The sequence below is a fragment of the Pyrus communis genome, chromosome 8 (assembly GCF_963583255.1).
Source record: "Pyrus communis chromosome 8, drPyrComm1.1, whole genome shotgun sequence".
Taxonomy (NCBI): Eukaryota; Viridiplantae; Streptophyta; class Magnoliopsida; order Rosales; family Rosaceae; genus Pyrus; species Pyrus communis.
Genome location: NC_084810.1, coordinates 23,361,946 through 23,374,806, shown reverse-complemented (window position 1 = coordinate 23,374,806; position 12,861 = coordinate 23,361,946). Strand labels below are relative to the sequence as shown.

The 12,861-nt window shown below is 35.9% G+C and overlaps 1 protein-coding gene across 1 annotated transcript; it reads right to left on the bottom strand.

The window, feature by feature from the left end:
* Window positions 1–7,636: 7,636 nt before the first annotated feature.
* On the bottom strand, window positions 7,637–8,724 carry LOC137743928 (RING-H2 finger protein ATL63-like). Its single transcript, XM_068483859.1, has one exon. It carries the CDS (start codon window positions 8,642–8,644, stop codon window positions 7,826–7,828), a length of 819 nt encoding a protein of 272 aa, XP_068339960.1. The 5' UTR covers window positions 8,645–8,724; the 3' UTR covers window positions 7,637–7,825.
* Between the last annotated feature and the right edge of the window lie 4,137 nt (window positions 8,725–12,861).

Genomic DNA, 12,861 nt, shown 5'->3' with positions numbered 1-12,861 from the left:
TTAAACAAGGATTGGGTGGTCATATGTCGCTTTAAGCTTGAAAAGGACACAAATATATGTATAATTTGGTAGATAAGCAGTAGTTGTGCAGTGCATGTGTTGCTTATGGTCATGGTGATATTAACTCGTACGGAATCTGCATGACTAATCAATTAGTCTTGTCCACAGGTGTGCTCTTCCTTTTTCGGTAGTCATTTAATTATACATGACTAGTTAACTATGAAAATTGTTGCATGATTTATGGATTGACTGAGAATGACAGAAAGCATTCAGTGGCAAGAACAAGGACATTGTTCAAATGAATGAGGTTTGTAGTAATTATGTGACAATGCTCATTTGTATTTTTATCTATTCTTCTATGAGAATTTTGGTTGGTCATGTGATTATATATATGTTTACAAAGAAGTGGTGAACATATGAAGGCATGAGGTATGTATTTCATTCAAAGCATGTGACTTAATTGATAAGCATGAATTTTCAAACTGTATTATTGTTTATGGTTTTTTCTTATGCCTAAAGAATTTAAACAATGTTTTGATCGGTCAATTGTTTTGTGCCATAAGGGGAGAAGAAAAGAAATTATTCAAGGCTAATGTATGGCATGTATTGGAGATGTTTCTTTTGGAAGAAAAGAATTTTGGTTGTTCTTTATTAATTTGGTATTTACAAGGCTAATGCACGTTTTTTATGCTAATGTTTTAGGAGTCTTTTACTACGGAAAGAAACATATAAAAGGAAAGGAACTTGTTTGACTTAAGAAAACATTTGAGAGCTTTAGCTTTTAAATTAAAGGAATGTATTGTTCTCTCACATTACATAAAGTATTTCTAATATAAGTAATTGACTTCATAATGATAAGTATTGACATTCTTGTGGTGGAATAAAACTTGTTCTATATGTGATTAATCTCTTTCAAGTATGTTGTCAAGTTTTTTGAAATTAATTTAATGTCAAAGGGAGTCATGAAGGAATTAGTGCCATTTGTTGGCAAGACTCGAAGCTCGAATCAGGTTATAATAATTTTGTCACTTACAGTTAATTAATCCATGTGACATCTTGTATTGTTTCAGGGCAGAGTTGATCAATGTCTTGTCAACTAAGCAAGCCGTAACTTACAGTTAATTAATCCATGTGACATCTTGTATTGTTTCAGGGCAGAGTTGATCAATGTCTTGTCAACTAAGCAAGCCGTAACGGCTTAGTTGATGCTGGGACTATGGTTTTTGAGTTATTTCGATCAACATTGCATCTTAATTAGAATAAAAGCAATAATATTCAGCCCGTAGGTGTGGATTTTTTCTTTTAGTTTAATTATGATGGCATAGTATGGGTTTTATTTCGTAAGAGTAGTGAAAGCTTCATCTGCCCATAGGTGTTGTAGTTTTTCATGAAGGTACTCTTGAGAAATAAAATTTAGTACTAGAAACTAGTTAATTTTCTGCCTATAGGTGTAAATTAACCTAGTTTCATGAAGTTCATTGGGGATAAAGTTCCATGCCATCAGTTGCAAATATTTCCATTATCAGCCCCATAATAGATTGTGGTTTTAAGGCATGGAAATCGGTTGCATCATGACGTATTTTGTGTCTCTTCATGAGACTTGTTGATGCAAAGTATTGGACCCATGAAGGTTAATCAAGGATTGCTAAGGTACGCAATGTTTAAATCTTATGCTTGTAAATCTTTTCAATTTGAACTATGATGTCGGTTTAGAGGATGAAATTTGACTACTAAAGTTTCCTTTGGACATCAAAATTGAAATGATATGAAATTATGGATGCATAAATTCATGATAGATGCGCATAATTGTTTCTAGCAGATTACATGACTTAATTTAAATCGTGTGAATGACAAGTCTAATGGTCACCAAATGATCTAAATTTTGGATATGTTCAACATATAAATGTCTACTATGTGTCTGCAAATTTTCATAATTTTCTTCCATGTATGTTAATTATGGTGAATTTACTCGTAACCCATGCTTGTATAGACAGTTTTACTGGCAGATTGTGTTGGTCTTTTTGAGACATGACTTTTGACTACTATTTTGATCCAAAATGGCTCTATATTTTTATTTTATGAAGATTAGTATGTCTATTTTGATAATTATAAATTTGGTAGTAATCAAGCTTATAAATTAATTATGATTAATTCTAAAGTAAGTGTAACTCGTTGCTGAAATTCTATTTGACAACTTTATGTTAGTTGTAATGTCTATTTTATTATATCCAAAATATAAAGCAGTTTTATTCAGGTACATCTTTGAAAGAGTGTTTGCCCAAGTGGGAGAATTAGTGAATGAAAATTGGGCTTCACACTGGTTAACTTATTTGCAAGTATAAACTCTGAAAACTTAGTCGGAGTTGTTCTAAAATTTTGAGCATTAAGTGAACTTGCATGAATCTATTAAAGCGTTATTCTATCTTCCATGAATTTGTGTTACTCGAATGTCTATAATATGTGTAAGTTGCACGAATGGATACTTGATATATGCGTACATTTTTTTTGTTACTTGCAATCATTTGGATTTCTCGATTGATCATTTATTTTGAGGCTCATAAGGACTTAGCATAAATGTGGAATTATTAATACATATAAGATGGTTGTTGGATGCATGTTTTTTGTGTAATAGTGGTGAATGCTTCCATGCTTAGTTGTACCTTTCATTGAGGTAATATGCATTCATTGACTGAGTAAGGCTATTCCCAAAGGCATATTTTGAAAGGTATGATTTAAGTATTGATTTGCAAATTAAGTAATGATGTTGCAAATCAGTGGGAGCTTGAGTTTTGTGTTAGTAATGCCTTACATTTGCAGATGACCATGACCTATAAGGTATGTATAGAATCCATCTATTCAGTTTAATCTTCAGTTGGATTCATTAAGTCACATTTTTGTGTTCTAGTCATTTATCTGATGAAATATATGTTGGATATCAAGTTGTTATCAAACTGCATACTAAATGGCATGGTCTATGTGTCAGTTGTGAGGATTTCCATCTGCCCGCAGGTGTTGGAAATCACCATTAAAGTAATTGGTAAAGTGCATAGATCAGTGTCAAAAACATGTTAATTCATCTGCTTATAAGTGTTGGATTAGTTTGTTTTATGAAGCTTTTGGGTATTTTACTTGGACATGTGCCTATTTGGTACATTCAGTTGTGTTCGTTGGCTTCAAACATTGTCTGAGTGCTTGTTATTGGTCTAATGAAAGTGATGCGTGATTGTTTTGAAATGTATTCACGCCTACATGTTATGGTGGTTTCATTAGATGAAGGATATCTACATTGGTAGATTTAAGGCTTCGAAGAAGCATAAAGTGTAACTTATGAGTTACAATAAGGTGGACTTGAGATGATATAAAGTAAGACATTTTGGTTAATTTAAAGTTTCATCTCTTGATCATAATTTGTGTTTCATGTGAATGAGGATCTTAGCATGTGTGATTATGAAGGTTTCGGATTGTGTCAACCCTACAACCTTGTTAGTTCCATGTTGAGAAATTCATTTGACAGAAACTGCATTAAGGACGAGATGTAATCACTGTTACATGGCCACTAAAGAGACATTAGTCTCCAATCTCAAGTATAAACGTGAATATTACATTTTGTAGACCAAGTGGGAGAATGTTGGATTTATCCAATATAAATCAACCTTTAAGTGGTCTACTACATGTAATAGGAATGTAATATTGGAGAAATAATGTTGATTGTGATTCGATCTCTTAAAGATATTAATCCTATATCATGTGTCTTATATTGGAAATAGGATTGATGGAATCCTTAATTGACTATAATTATGATACTTAACTTAGAGGCTAAGAAAGTAAGTTTAGGTTTCCTTTATGGATGAAAACCCTAGCGTTTAGCCTATATATATAAACACCGGTTCCTATAAACCCTAGAACACACAACATAATACTTCCCATAGAGTAGTTGTATTCAGCTAGGAGTTTATAGAAGACATTGGTGTTGTTGTGCCCTTTCTCCTTCCTTGCTTGAGTACCATGATTACAATTGGAATCAAGTTTGTCACTTCTTCGTTTGTGTTTTAATTGTATAACCTTATAAGGCTAACGGTAAAGTCATAATACAATGGGAATATCTATCTTATTAGGTTATGAATGAATGGTCGTGTTAAGTGTAAATATTAAGAGTCAGTACTTTTTGTATGCATATTATAGATTGGCTAGGAGTGCATAAAGGCTTTTAGGAAAAAAAGAAAAATCGTTGCTACTTCGCCATTCAACTTTGATCATGTAAATCGCTTCTCACAATCAATACTTTTTGTATGCATATTATGGATTAGCTTAATATACACACTTTGACACACAAGCATAAATATACCATTAAAAGTATAAAAATAAAAACTTACATGTTATTATTTGGACCTGATTTGGCATGCATTTGACTCATATATTCTAAGTTGTTGGCTGTGAGAAATATAAGAATCAGTTGGTTTCAGGATAAAAGTTGAATCAATCGCATAATCCATCTAGGTTTACAGTCTTTGTCGAAGGCGGCGAGACTTGGTGGCGATAGATTTTTGGTCAAGAATAATTTCGAATATATTTAGAGAATATCCCAAGGAAATAGAATATTATCAGAATTTTATAGCTCAGCAGGCTTGGTCATCACGAAACTCTTCCCTATAAATAGAAGTGGTTTACTTTTCATTACAAAACCAATCAACCCAAAAAAGATGGATTATTTTGTGAAAGAATTTTTGGGCCTATAAAAAGTGGAATTTGTGCTTTGCAACGCAAAGAACCCTTCAACTCAACAAACAACTCTAAACGCTTTAAGGGGAACCTCGCTCTATGCTAAACCTTCTTACAACCTTGAGAAAGATACTAATTATCCTAACCTTTATGTAAGCACATAATCAGTTCGTTGGAACGTCACTGGAGCCATAGAACTAATCGATCTAGGAGTATCTTCAGTTTGGTTAACAACACTACTTCTAGTTTAGTTGGTTACCTATCCAAGTCTCAGCTAGCAAAAAGTCTTTGATTCTTTAGCCAAAAGAGGTCACTTAATTAGCTTCCTCGTCAAAGTGAAGTGTTCTATGATTGGTTACTCGCAAGTGCATTTCCGAGTTCGATATTCGGACGGCCAAACAACATTCATGATAAAGACACTCATCTCCTTTGAGTATATTTTCCCTTACAGCCTGATACCCATTTGGCAAACTTAAATTATCATGAATATAATTAAGATGTCGAACCTATTGCAGAAGATCTTGACTTGCCTTCAAGTTCTAAAACCCTACGCTAAGAGACATTCCTTCATTGGCCCTAGTTGCTAAGTAAAGAAATCAGCAACGCGTTCAACACCACCACCACATCTACTCTACTCGCCCAACTAACCTCTGTCATGAGTTGGCATGTCTGCGTTAACAAGAATGACGTAATTAGCTCAATATTTACTCAATCTACACGTCACATAGACTTTGTAATTTTTAAAGTCAACAGTTACATAGTTATTGAAATGTAAAAGTAGAAATGACTACTTTCAAGAGAATGATCAAAGTATTTTTCTTTGAATATCCCTTCAAAATCTGAAAAGGAGCCGAAATAGTGGTTTAGAGGTCATATACATTAATTTCGAGGATTAGTGAAAAGTTCCATTGTGACAATCCTTTCCCTTTGTCGTTCATTCACGTGCCTAACCCCCAATTTTGGCTACTAAACAAAAGCCATACTTCTGAGAATCCAAGGCCTTACCATGCCTCTCGGTTCTTGTCTATTCAGATTTTTCAAGATTTGATATGCGACAGTTGATAGTTGAATTTTTTCAAAAAAAATTAATTACTTGAATTATATTTTGTAGAACACATGACCTGGCAGTGATTATTGAATTTATTGTTAAAACATTAAAGAACATATATGATCATCAATCACCACATCATGTAGTGTAAAAACTATGGCTAAAAATATGGTCTCTCTTTGCTTTTTTAGGTACGAATATGAACGGCCCCATGTACAATTCTTTGCAAAACCAACAATTTTATTTACAAAATCTCTAGCCACATAACGATACAGTGCTATGTACACTCTAAATTTTTCATCATGCACTCAACATTCCTTAGTTGAATATAGAACACGATTCATTGTTGTATTAACATTTTATTAGTCCAGTTAGTTTAGCAATACCTCTTTTTTCAACGTTAAAAAATGGGATAAATGTGACAATAAAAACATGATTCATCCACAAAACAAGGACAACATACAAAATTTAATGCAGCAGGACCCGAGGATACGTATTAATTAAATGTAAGAGCATAGAGGATACAGTGAGCCACCACCACAATTTCACAAGAGTTTCTCTTCTTGACTAGTCTTCCTTGAGACATGCGAATGCAACGGTCCAAAACATTAACCAGAAATCATGGACGAACGACTTGACAGCAACTCTCTTGTCTTAGTCACCCACAGGCCAAAGGGGGCCTCTTTCAGTCAAGGACATGAGTCCCTCTCCAATCTACATTGCCCATCTATTATTGGTGATGCCTACAAACTTAGGGCTCCTAACCAAATTTATTTTAATTTTGGATTTTACATGTTTGAAACACTATGAGTTCAATTTGACTTCGCTCAAACTCACAACTCCACAACTCAATTTTAAAATCATCACATGAGTTCCATGTTTAGATTTTTCTTTAATTACGGTGAAGAGAATCGAACTATGTACTTATTCTAATTCTAACTTATTTTCGTAATATTAATTGTGATTTAATATGAACCCACCAATTTACCTATAACCGCCTCATTCATCCAACCAAAATATTCACTTATTGTACGTCTACTATGTCTTTTGGCTTTATCTTAGCCTTGACTCACCCTTTGTGGCTGAACGTTGCGGAAGAGTTTTTGGGTTTCCGAGGATTGGATTCTCACCGGGTTTCAAAGGATTGGGTTCTCACCCAGTGTTTGTGTTACTCAAGCTGCATTCTCGCTTCTACTAGGTCCAGCGCTGCTCATAGATGCTTACCTCTAGGCATAACACTCCACTACAAATGCATTTGTACATCCCACTGCTTTGATATATCATTCAAGAGACTCCAAATCTTTGAGTGTATTATTATAGGCATTGTCGAGAAGCCAATATGAGTCCATTGGGGATTTTTGTGTACCTAGAGACACTAAGTATGTCGATGTTCCCCTTAGCTTAGGAGTGAGTATTTGGTCTGGCCGTCACACTATAACATTAGACACACTAGGGTGGAAGCCACAAGTTCGTTAGATTAGCCACTAACGCCATCAAACTAGTATGATGCTCTACCAAAAGACCTTGACGTTAGTTGCGTGCAAATTGATGACTCCTTGCGAATACGATATGGATTACAAACATGACTCTAATCTAAGCTTACTTTTTCTAATACTCTCTCCTTTTCACTTTGCGGAATTGTGCCTGAAAACTACAAATTGGCATCCTTGTTTGTTTGTTACCCCATTTAACTATACAACACTATTTGTAAATGTCACATCCGAAATCTTTGATTTTCATATCAAAAGCGACCCAAAGTTTTTAGCACAAGTCGCATCAGAAAAACAATAACAACCGGAGAGGTATGAACAAATCATTCATCAATAACGTCAACAAAAAGCATTTCTGATACGCTCCAAAAATATAACAAAAAAAAAAATTCGATGTATTACTTGCAAGAAATCTGTACAAATTTGGTTTACAAACCAACCACAGAACCCTCTCTCTACTCTCTGATCCTCCATAAGAACTTTTATCGCGCAAGGGGAATGACATTGTGATAGTATATTAAGTTAATCAAGCGCTGCCACCGAGAAAGTTAAAACTTACGACAGTTACTCAAGCATCTGCTTGGTCTAGCCCATTAGTGGTTGGGAAAACCTTGCTAGTTTCCGGCCTATTTCTGCTCAGCATTCTCTTCAGTGAACACCCCACCATTAATGGCGATGACGATGAAGACGAAGGAGAAGACGAAGATGCTGAGTCGGAATCAGTACCCATCACTCCAACACTAACAAGACCACGATTTGAAACATACCCAGAATCCAAAACATCAATGATAACCGATTCCTCTTCGCCCGCAACCCGATCTGACGTCGTTTCAACCACAGTCGGAGCTCTGCAAATTGGACAGTTCGTGTGAGAACCCAGCCACATATCAATACACTCGACATGAAAACAGTGACCGCATTTTGGCAAACTCCTCCCCACGTCGTTGTCCTCGAACAGACTCAGACAAATCACACACTCCATCTCCAAAACCCCATTTTTACAACTCTCCTGCTCCGCCATCTCCGGCAACTCCCCTGTTTTGTACACGAACAAAGGAATGGCGGAGATGGTTTTCGAGTCGAGGCCTTTGGATGAACCAGAGCCCCAAATATTGTTAATGTTGGCTGAGTTTGTGTCCAATGTGAAGGTGTGGAAGTTCTGGAAGCGGTTGGGACCGAGGACCTGAGAGACGATGACGGAGCTTCCCCGGCGGCGGTGGTGGGCTTGAGCTAATAGCCACTTGGCGTAGATGTGGAGGATGAGGACGAAGAGAATGACGAGAAGAAGAGAGACCAAGGCGGCAAGCATGACATTGCCGTCGTATGAGAAGATGGTGTCGACGAGTTGTTTGAAGGGGTTGGTGGTGGAGTTGTTGGGACTGAACATTATTATTATGGATTGGAGTTTTTGCTGAGATAGTGCAAGTAATTGGAGGGACCGATGGGTGAGAAGGGAAAACTGAAAAGGTCGATATAATGGGTCATATGATTGAGTCAGCGAAGAAATGAATGAAAGTACCACAAATACCCAAAAAAATAAAAGAGAAATGCTAAGGAGAATATTTTAAAAGCAGAGGATTCTTCGTCATCTCATCTTTTTAACACATTGTTTTATAATATTGACACGGAAATTTTGTCACAAAGATAAGGTGGTAGGGAGTTAGAGTTTTACTTTTGAGAGTCGTCTTAGTATTTTAAAAAAAAAAAGAAAAATGGAGGAGTAATGCTAGACTTACTAGATTTTAGGGTAAATTACACAAAATTACCTCAACTATTAGGCTAGTCACATTTTCATACCTCATCTTTATAAAATGTCAATGTCATACCTCATATATGAATTTATTACAATTTCATACATTCTGTTAATTGTCTGTCAATTTTTCCATTAAATGTTTATGTGGCTTGAGTTGGTACCCACTTTTTATTAAAAAATTAATTAAATATTAAAAAATAAATAAAAAACCAAAAAAACCCACCCACACCCAGATTTTCCCCATCGACCTGTGTCCCCCTCCCCCCCAACTGGGATTAAGAACTTGAAGAAGAACAAGAAGAAGAAGGTTCCCCGGGGGGGGGGGTTTGGGGTTGGGGGTAGGGGGGAGAGAGAGATTGTGGGAGAGAGAGAGAGGGAGTCTTGACCCTCTGCGTCATCTGGGACCGGGACATCCACTCCGCCAACCCTCTTATCCGACGCCAGGAAGGAATCCCGGTCACGCCCTTCTACGACTTGGTGAACTCGACCACCAATTTCGTCCCTGCTGTCAAATCCGCTATCAACTTCCTCGATGACCGTTACTTCTCCAATGTTGACGGAGAGATCGAGGCGAGGAGGGGGACGTCGAGCGGTTACGCTTCCTGATTCGAGAGGGAGGAGATTGAGAATCGACAGGAGAAAGAGGGAGATAGGGAGTCCCGACCCTCTGCGTCACCTGCGATCGTGAGAGTGGGGTGGTGAAGGAAAGGTTTGGGTGGGGGGTTGGGGGGCGGACACGATGGGGAAGATTTGGGTGTGGGTAGGTTTTTTTGGTTTTATGGTTTTTTTTTTAAATTTATTAATATTTAGTTAATAGTTAATTAATTTTTTAATAGAAAGTAAGTCTTGCCTCAAGCCACGTCAGCATTTAACGAAGGAATTGATAGACAACTGCCGGAAGGTATGAAATTGTAAAAATTCGTAGATAAGGTATGAAATTGACATTTTTTAAACATGGGGTATGAAACTGTGACTAACCCAATAATTGAAATAGTTTTGTGTAATTTACCCTAGATTTTATTCGTCAACGATGTGTCATATCAAACACAATTATCTATGTATTTGTGAATGAGTGTTAGCCATTAATGCATGCAAATGAGATTATAAATATCAACGTTTAACAGCTATTTGCGCGCAGAGATATTAGTTGTTACCTCGACTTTTCAATTTACTCAAATTTGGGTTTACTATAAACCATATAGATACGATGCTAATGTATGTCTCGTGACATCATTTGGTTAGCAAACTTTTTACGAACAATGCAGTACTCTCTAAACTTTATGTTTGACTTGGTAATGTTAAAGACATTTCTATAGTTGATGCAAGTCAGTCTCACAATATATCAATGACTAACAATCACCTATGAAATTATTGTTGTCAGCACAATTTAGGCTCGTTAATGAAATCATTATCTTACACATCATTTAATAAGTAAATTTAAAAGAATAAATTTAACCAACATAATATTCTCCGTGAATGAATGTCATATAATTAGATTATAAATACACCCCAACGACTTCACCTTGAGTGACCTTTTGTTTCTATATTTCCGTGAGCTTGAGTAATGAGAAGTTGACGTGGAGATGAAGAAAAAAACCCTTGTGCCAATGGGATTAAAATGGTGGGTTTGCGGACACTTGGCTGCCCTACTCCTACGTTTGCGAGTAATGGTTGGCAAAAGTCTCAAGAGTTTTCAAGTAGATTAATGCTTTGAATACAATAATATTAAGGGAATGGGTGAAGTCGTGGTTTGAAGTCAAAGGAAGATCCCTATGTCCAAGGCCAAGGGGAATGTAAGGAATAGATTTTTTAGAGTGTTCGGAACATGAACACATACATTATATGTTATTATACAAGTGAAAGATACTCAGAAAACACTTCTCTCCACAACTTGATTTATATAATAATAGATAACGTATATGTCTATATTCTTGGTACATTACAAAATCTTTGAATAAAAAGGGAAACTCGATGCATGGTAGACTCGTGAAGGCGACGGCAGCGGAGGTGGGAGAGGATTCATGTGCTATTTCTTTAATGGAGGTGGTGGAATCCCGAGGGCCTTGAGATTTATCGAATCAATTAACCACATTTCTTTCATTTGATTTTTAGTGCTTTCGTATTTTGTTCTTTCGACAATAATTTATAGAAAGTTAGAACTAATTGCGCCTCACAAATGCGTCAACGCCTCGAAATCGCACGCTTATTTACGGACAATTTCTTCATTGTGATTCTGTCACCTAAAAGAGGCCTACTCTTTGAGAGCCTTTATTTAGATGATTGTCAATCGTTAATGTACGTGATTTAGAAATAACGTAAATATTTATTGCTAAATAGATTATTATTGTACTGTCACTTAAGCATTTTAACAGTACATACGCTAACTTACAAGAAATTTGAGTCTTTTGCTTTAGGATAATGTTTATGTTTTCCTGGTTGAGGAACCTACTTGTCCATCCACTAACACTTAACGTATTATCATTGTACGAACATCGTAATCGAAATGTTCCTAAAACATGAATTATTTATACCCTTCCATGTGTACTTGAATTATAATTGGAATCGTAATTGAATTATTTATATTCTTTCTGCGTTTATTAAAACATAAATACTAGAATTACTCGAATTTATGACTTCATATTTGTTTACTAACATATATGGAATTCAGAAAAGTGTGAATATCTTATTAAATTTCATAACCTAATACTTGAAAAATCAAGAATCAAAATAACTATAGAGGGCAAATTGGTCCCCATACACATTCCTTCTTTTCCTTCCTAATTCATGACTTTCTCCATTCTAATGCTATCTCCAATGCACATAGAAAATGACTCAAGTATAACTTTTGACTTCAAATTTGACTCAATTTTTCAACAAATTACGTTGTTAATTAAGTTCATAACTTTCATGTTCCTTGCAAATGTGCCATTAATAGATGGAACTATTAAGGAGATTCTCTCAAAGTAGAATTTTTCATGGACCTTCTGCCACTTCACAGTAATGTCAATCTCCGTGTCGACATTATAAAATATTGTGCAAAAGACATGAGACAACAGAGAGTCTATAAAAAGTCATACTTTTGAGAGCGTATCCTTAACATTTCTCTTGGTACATTAACTTTCAAACTCAACACAGATTCCCTCCCTTTTCTTCTTCTTTCATATTTATAGAAAACCTAACAAAATGAATTTGACTGATAAAATCAACCTAATTATCTCGAGAATTGTTATTGACACTCTAAAAATCTCATTCTACACTCCAAACTTTCTATATTTAGAAAGAAAAATACACTTGTAAGGAGTATAGAATGAGATTTTTGGAGTGCCAATAATACTTTTCATAATCTCAAGATAATCTCTTCCTAATAATCTTTTCTTGGGGTGTTTTTGTTCATGGCAGAAGACTGAGGACTGAAGAACTGGGGAAGAATCTTTCAAAGGGCTCAATTATTTCACAAATCAGGGTTCCCATGTGAAACCAAACAGACCTTTTTTCTGTTGCTTCCCACAAGTACTGTTTTGGGGATGGCTGGTCACTTTTAGGGTTTGGCCCTTTGGAGGTAGGTGCAGGCTCTGTGGCTGGTGACCTCTTTTGAGTCCTTCACCCATACACACAGAGTCACACACTTGGCCTTGTTTCATCATCACATTGTTCACATAGAGCAGGACCCCCACATTGCTAAATTCTGGGCGATTGCAGAGCCAATAAATCTTTTGCTACTAGGGCAGTGAGCCTAGAGAAGAGTGAGAGGGAAATTAGACCCGGTTGAAATCACTGTGTTTCGGTTTTAAACTTTTTTTCTTCAGCATAATATGGATGAATTTTGTGTAGATCCTATTGCTTAAAACCTC

Excerpts from the sequence above, each read along its gene's own strand:
- LOC137743928 (XM_068483859.1), bottom strand. The coding sequence starts at position 8,644 with ATGTTCAGTCCCAACAACTCCACCACCAACCCCTTCAAACAACTCGTC.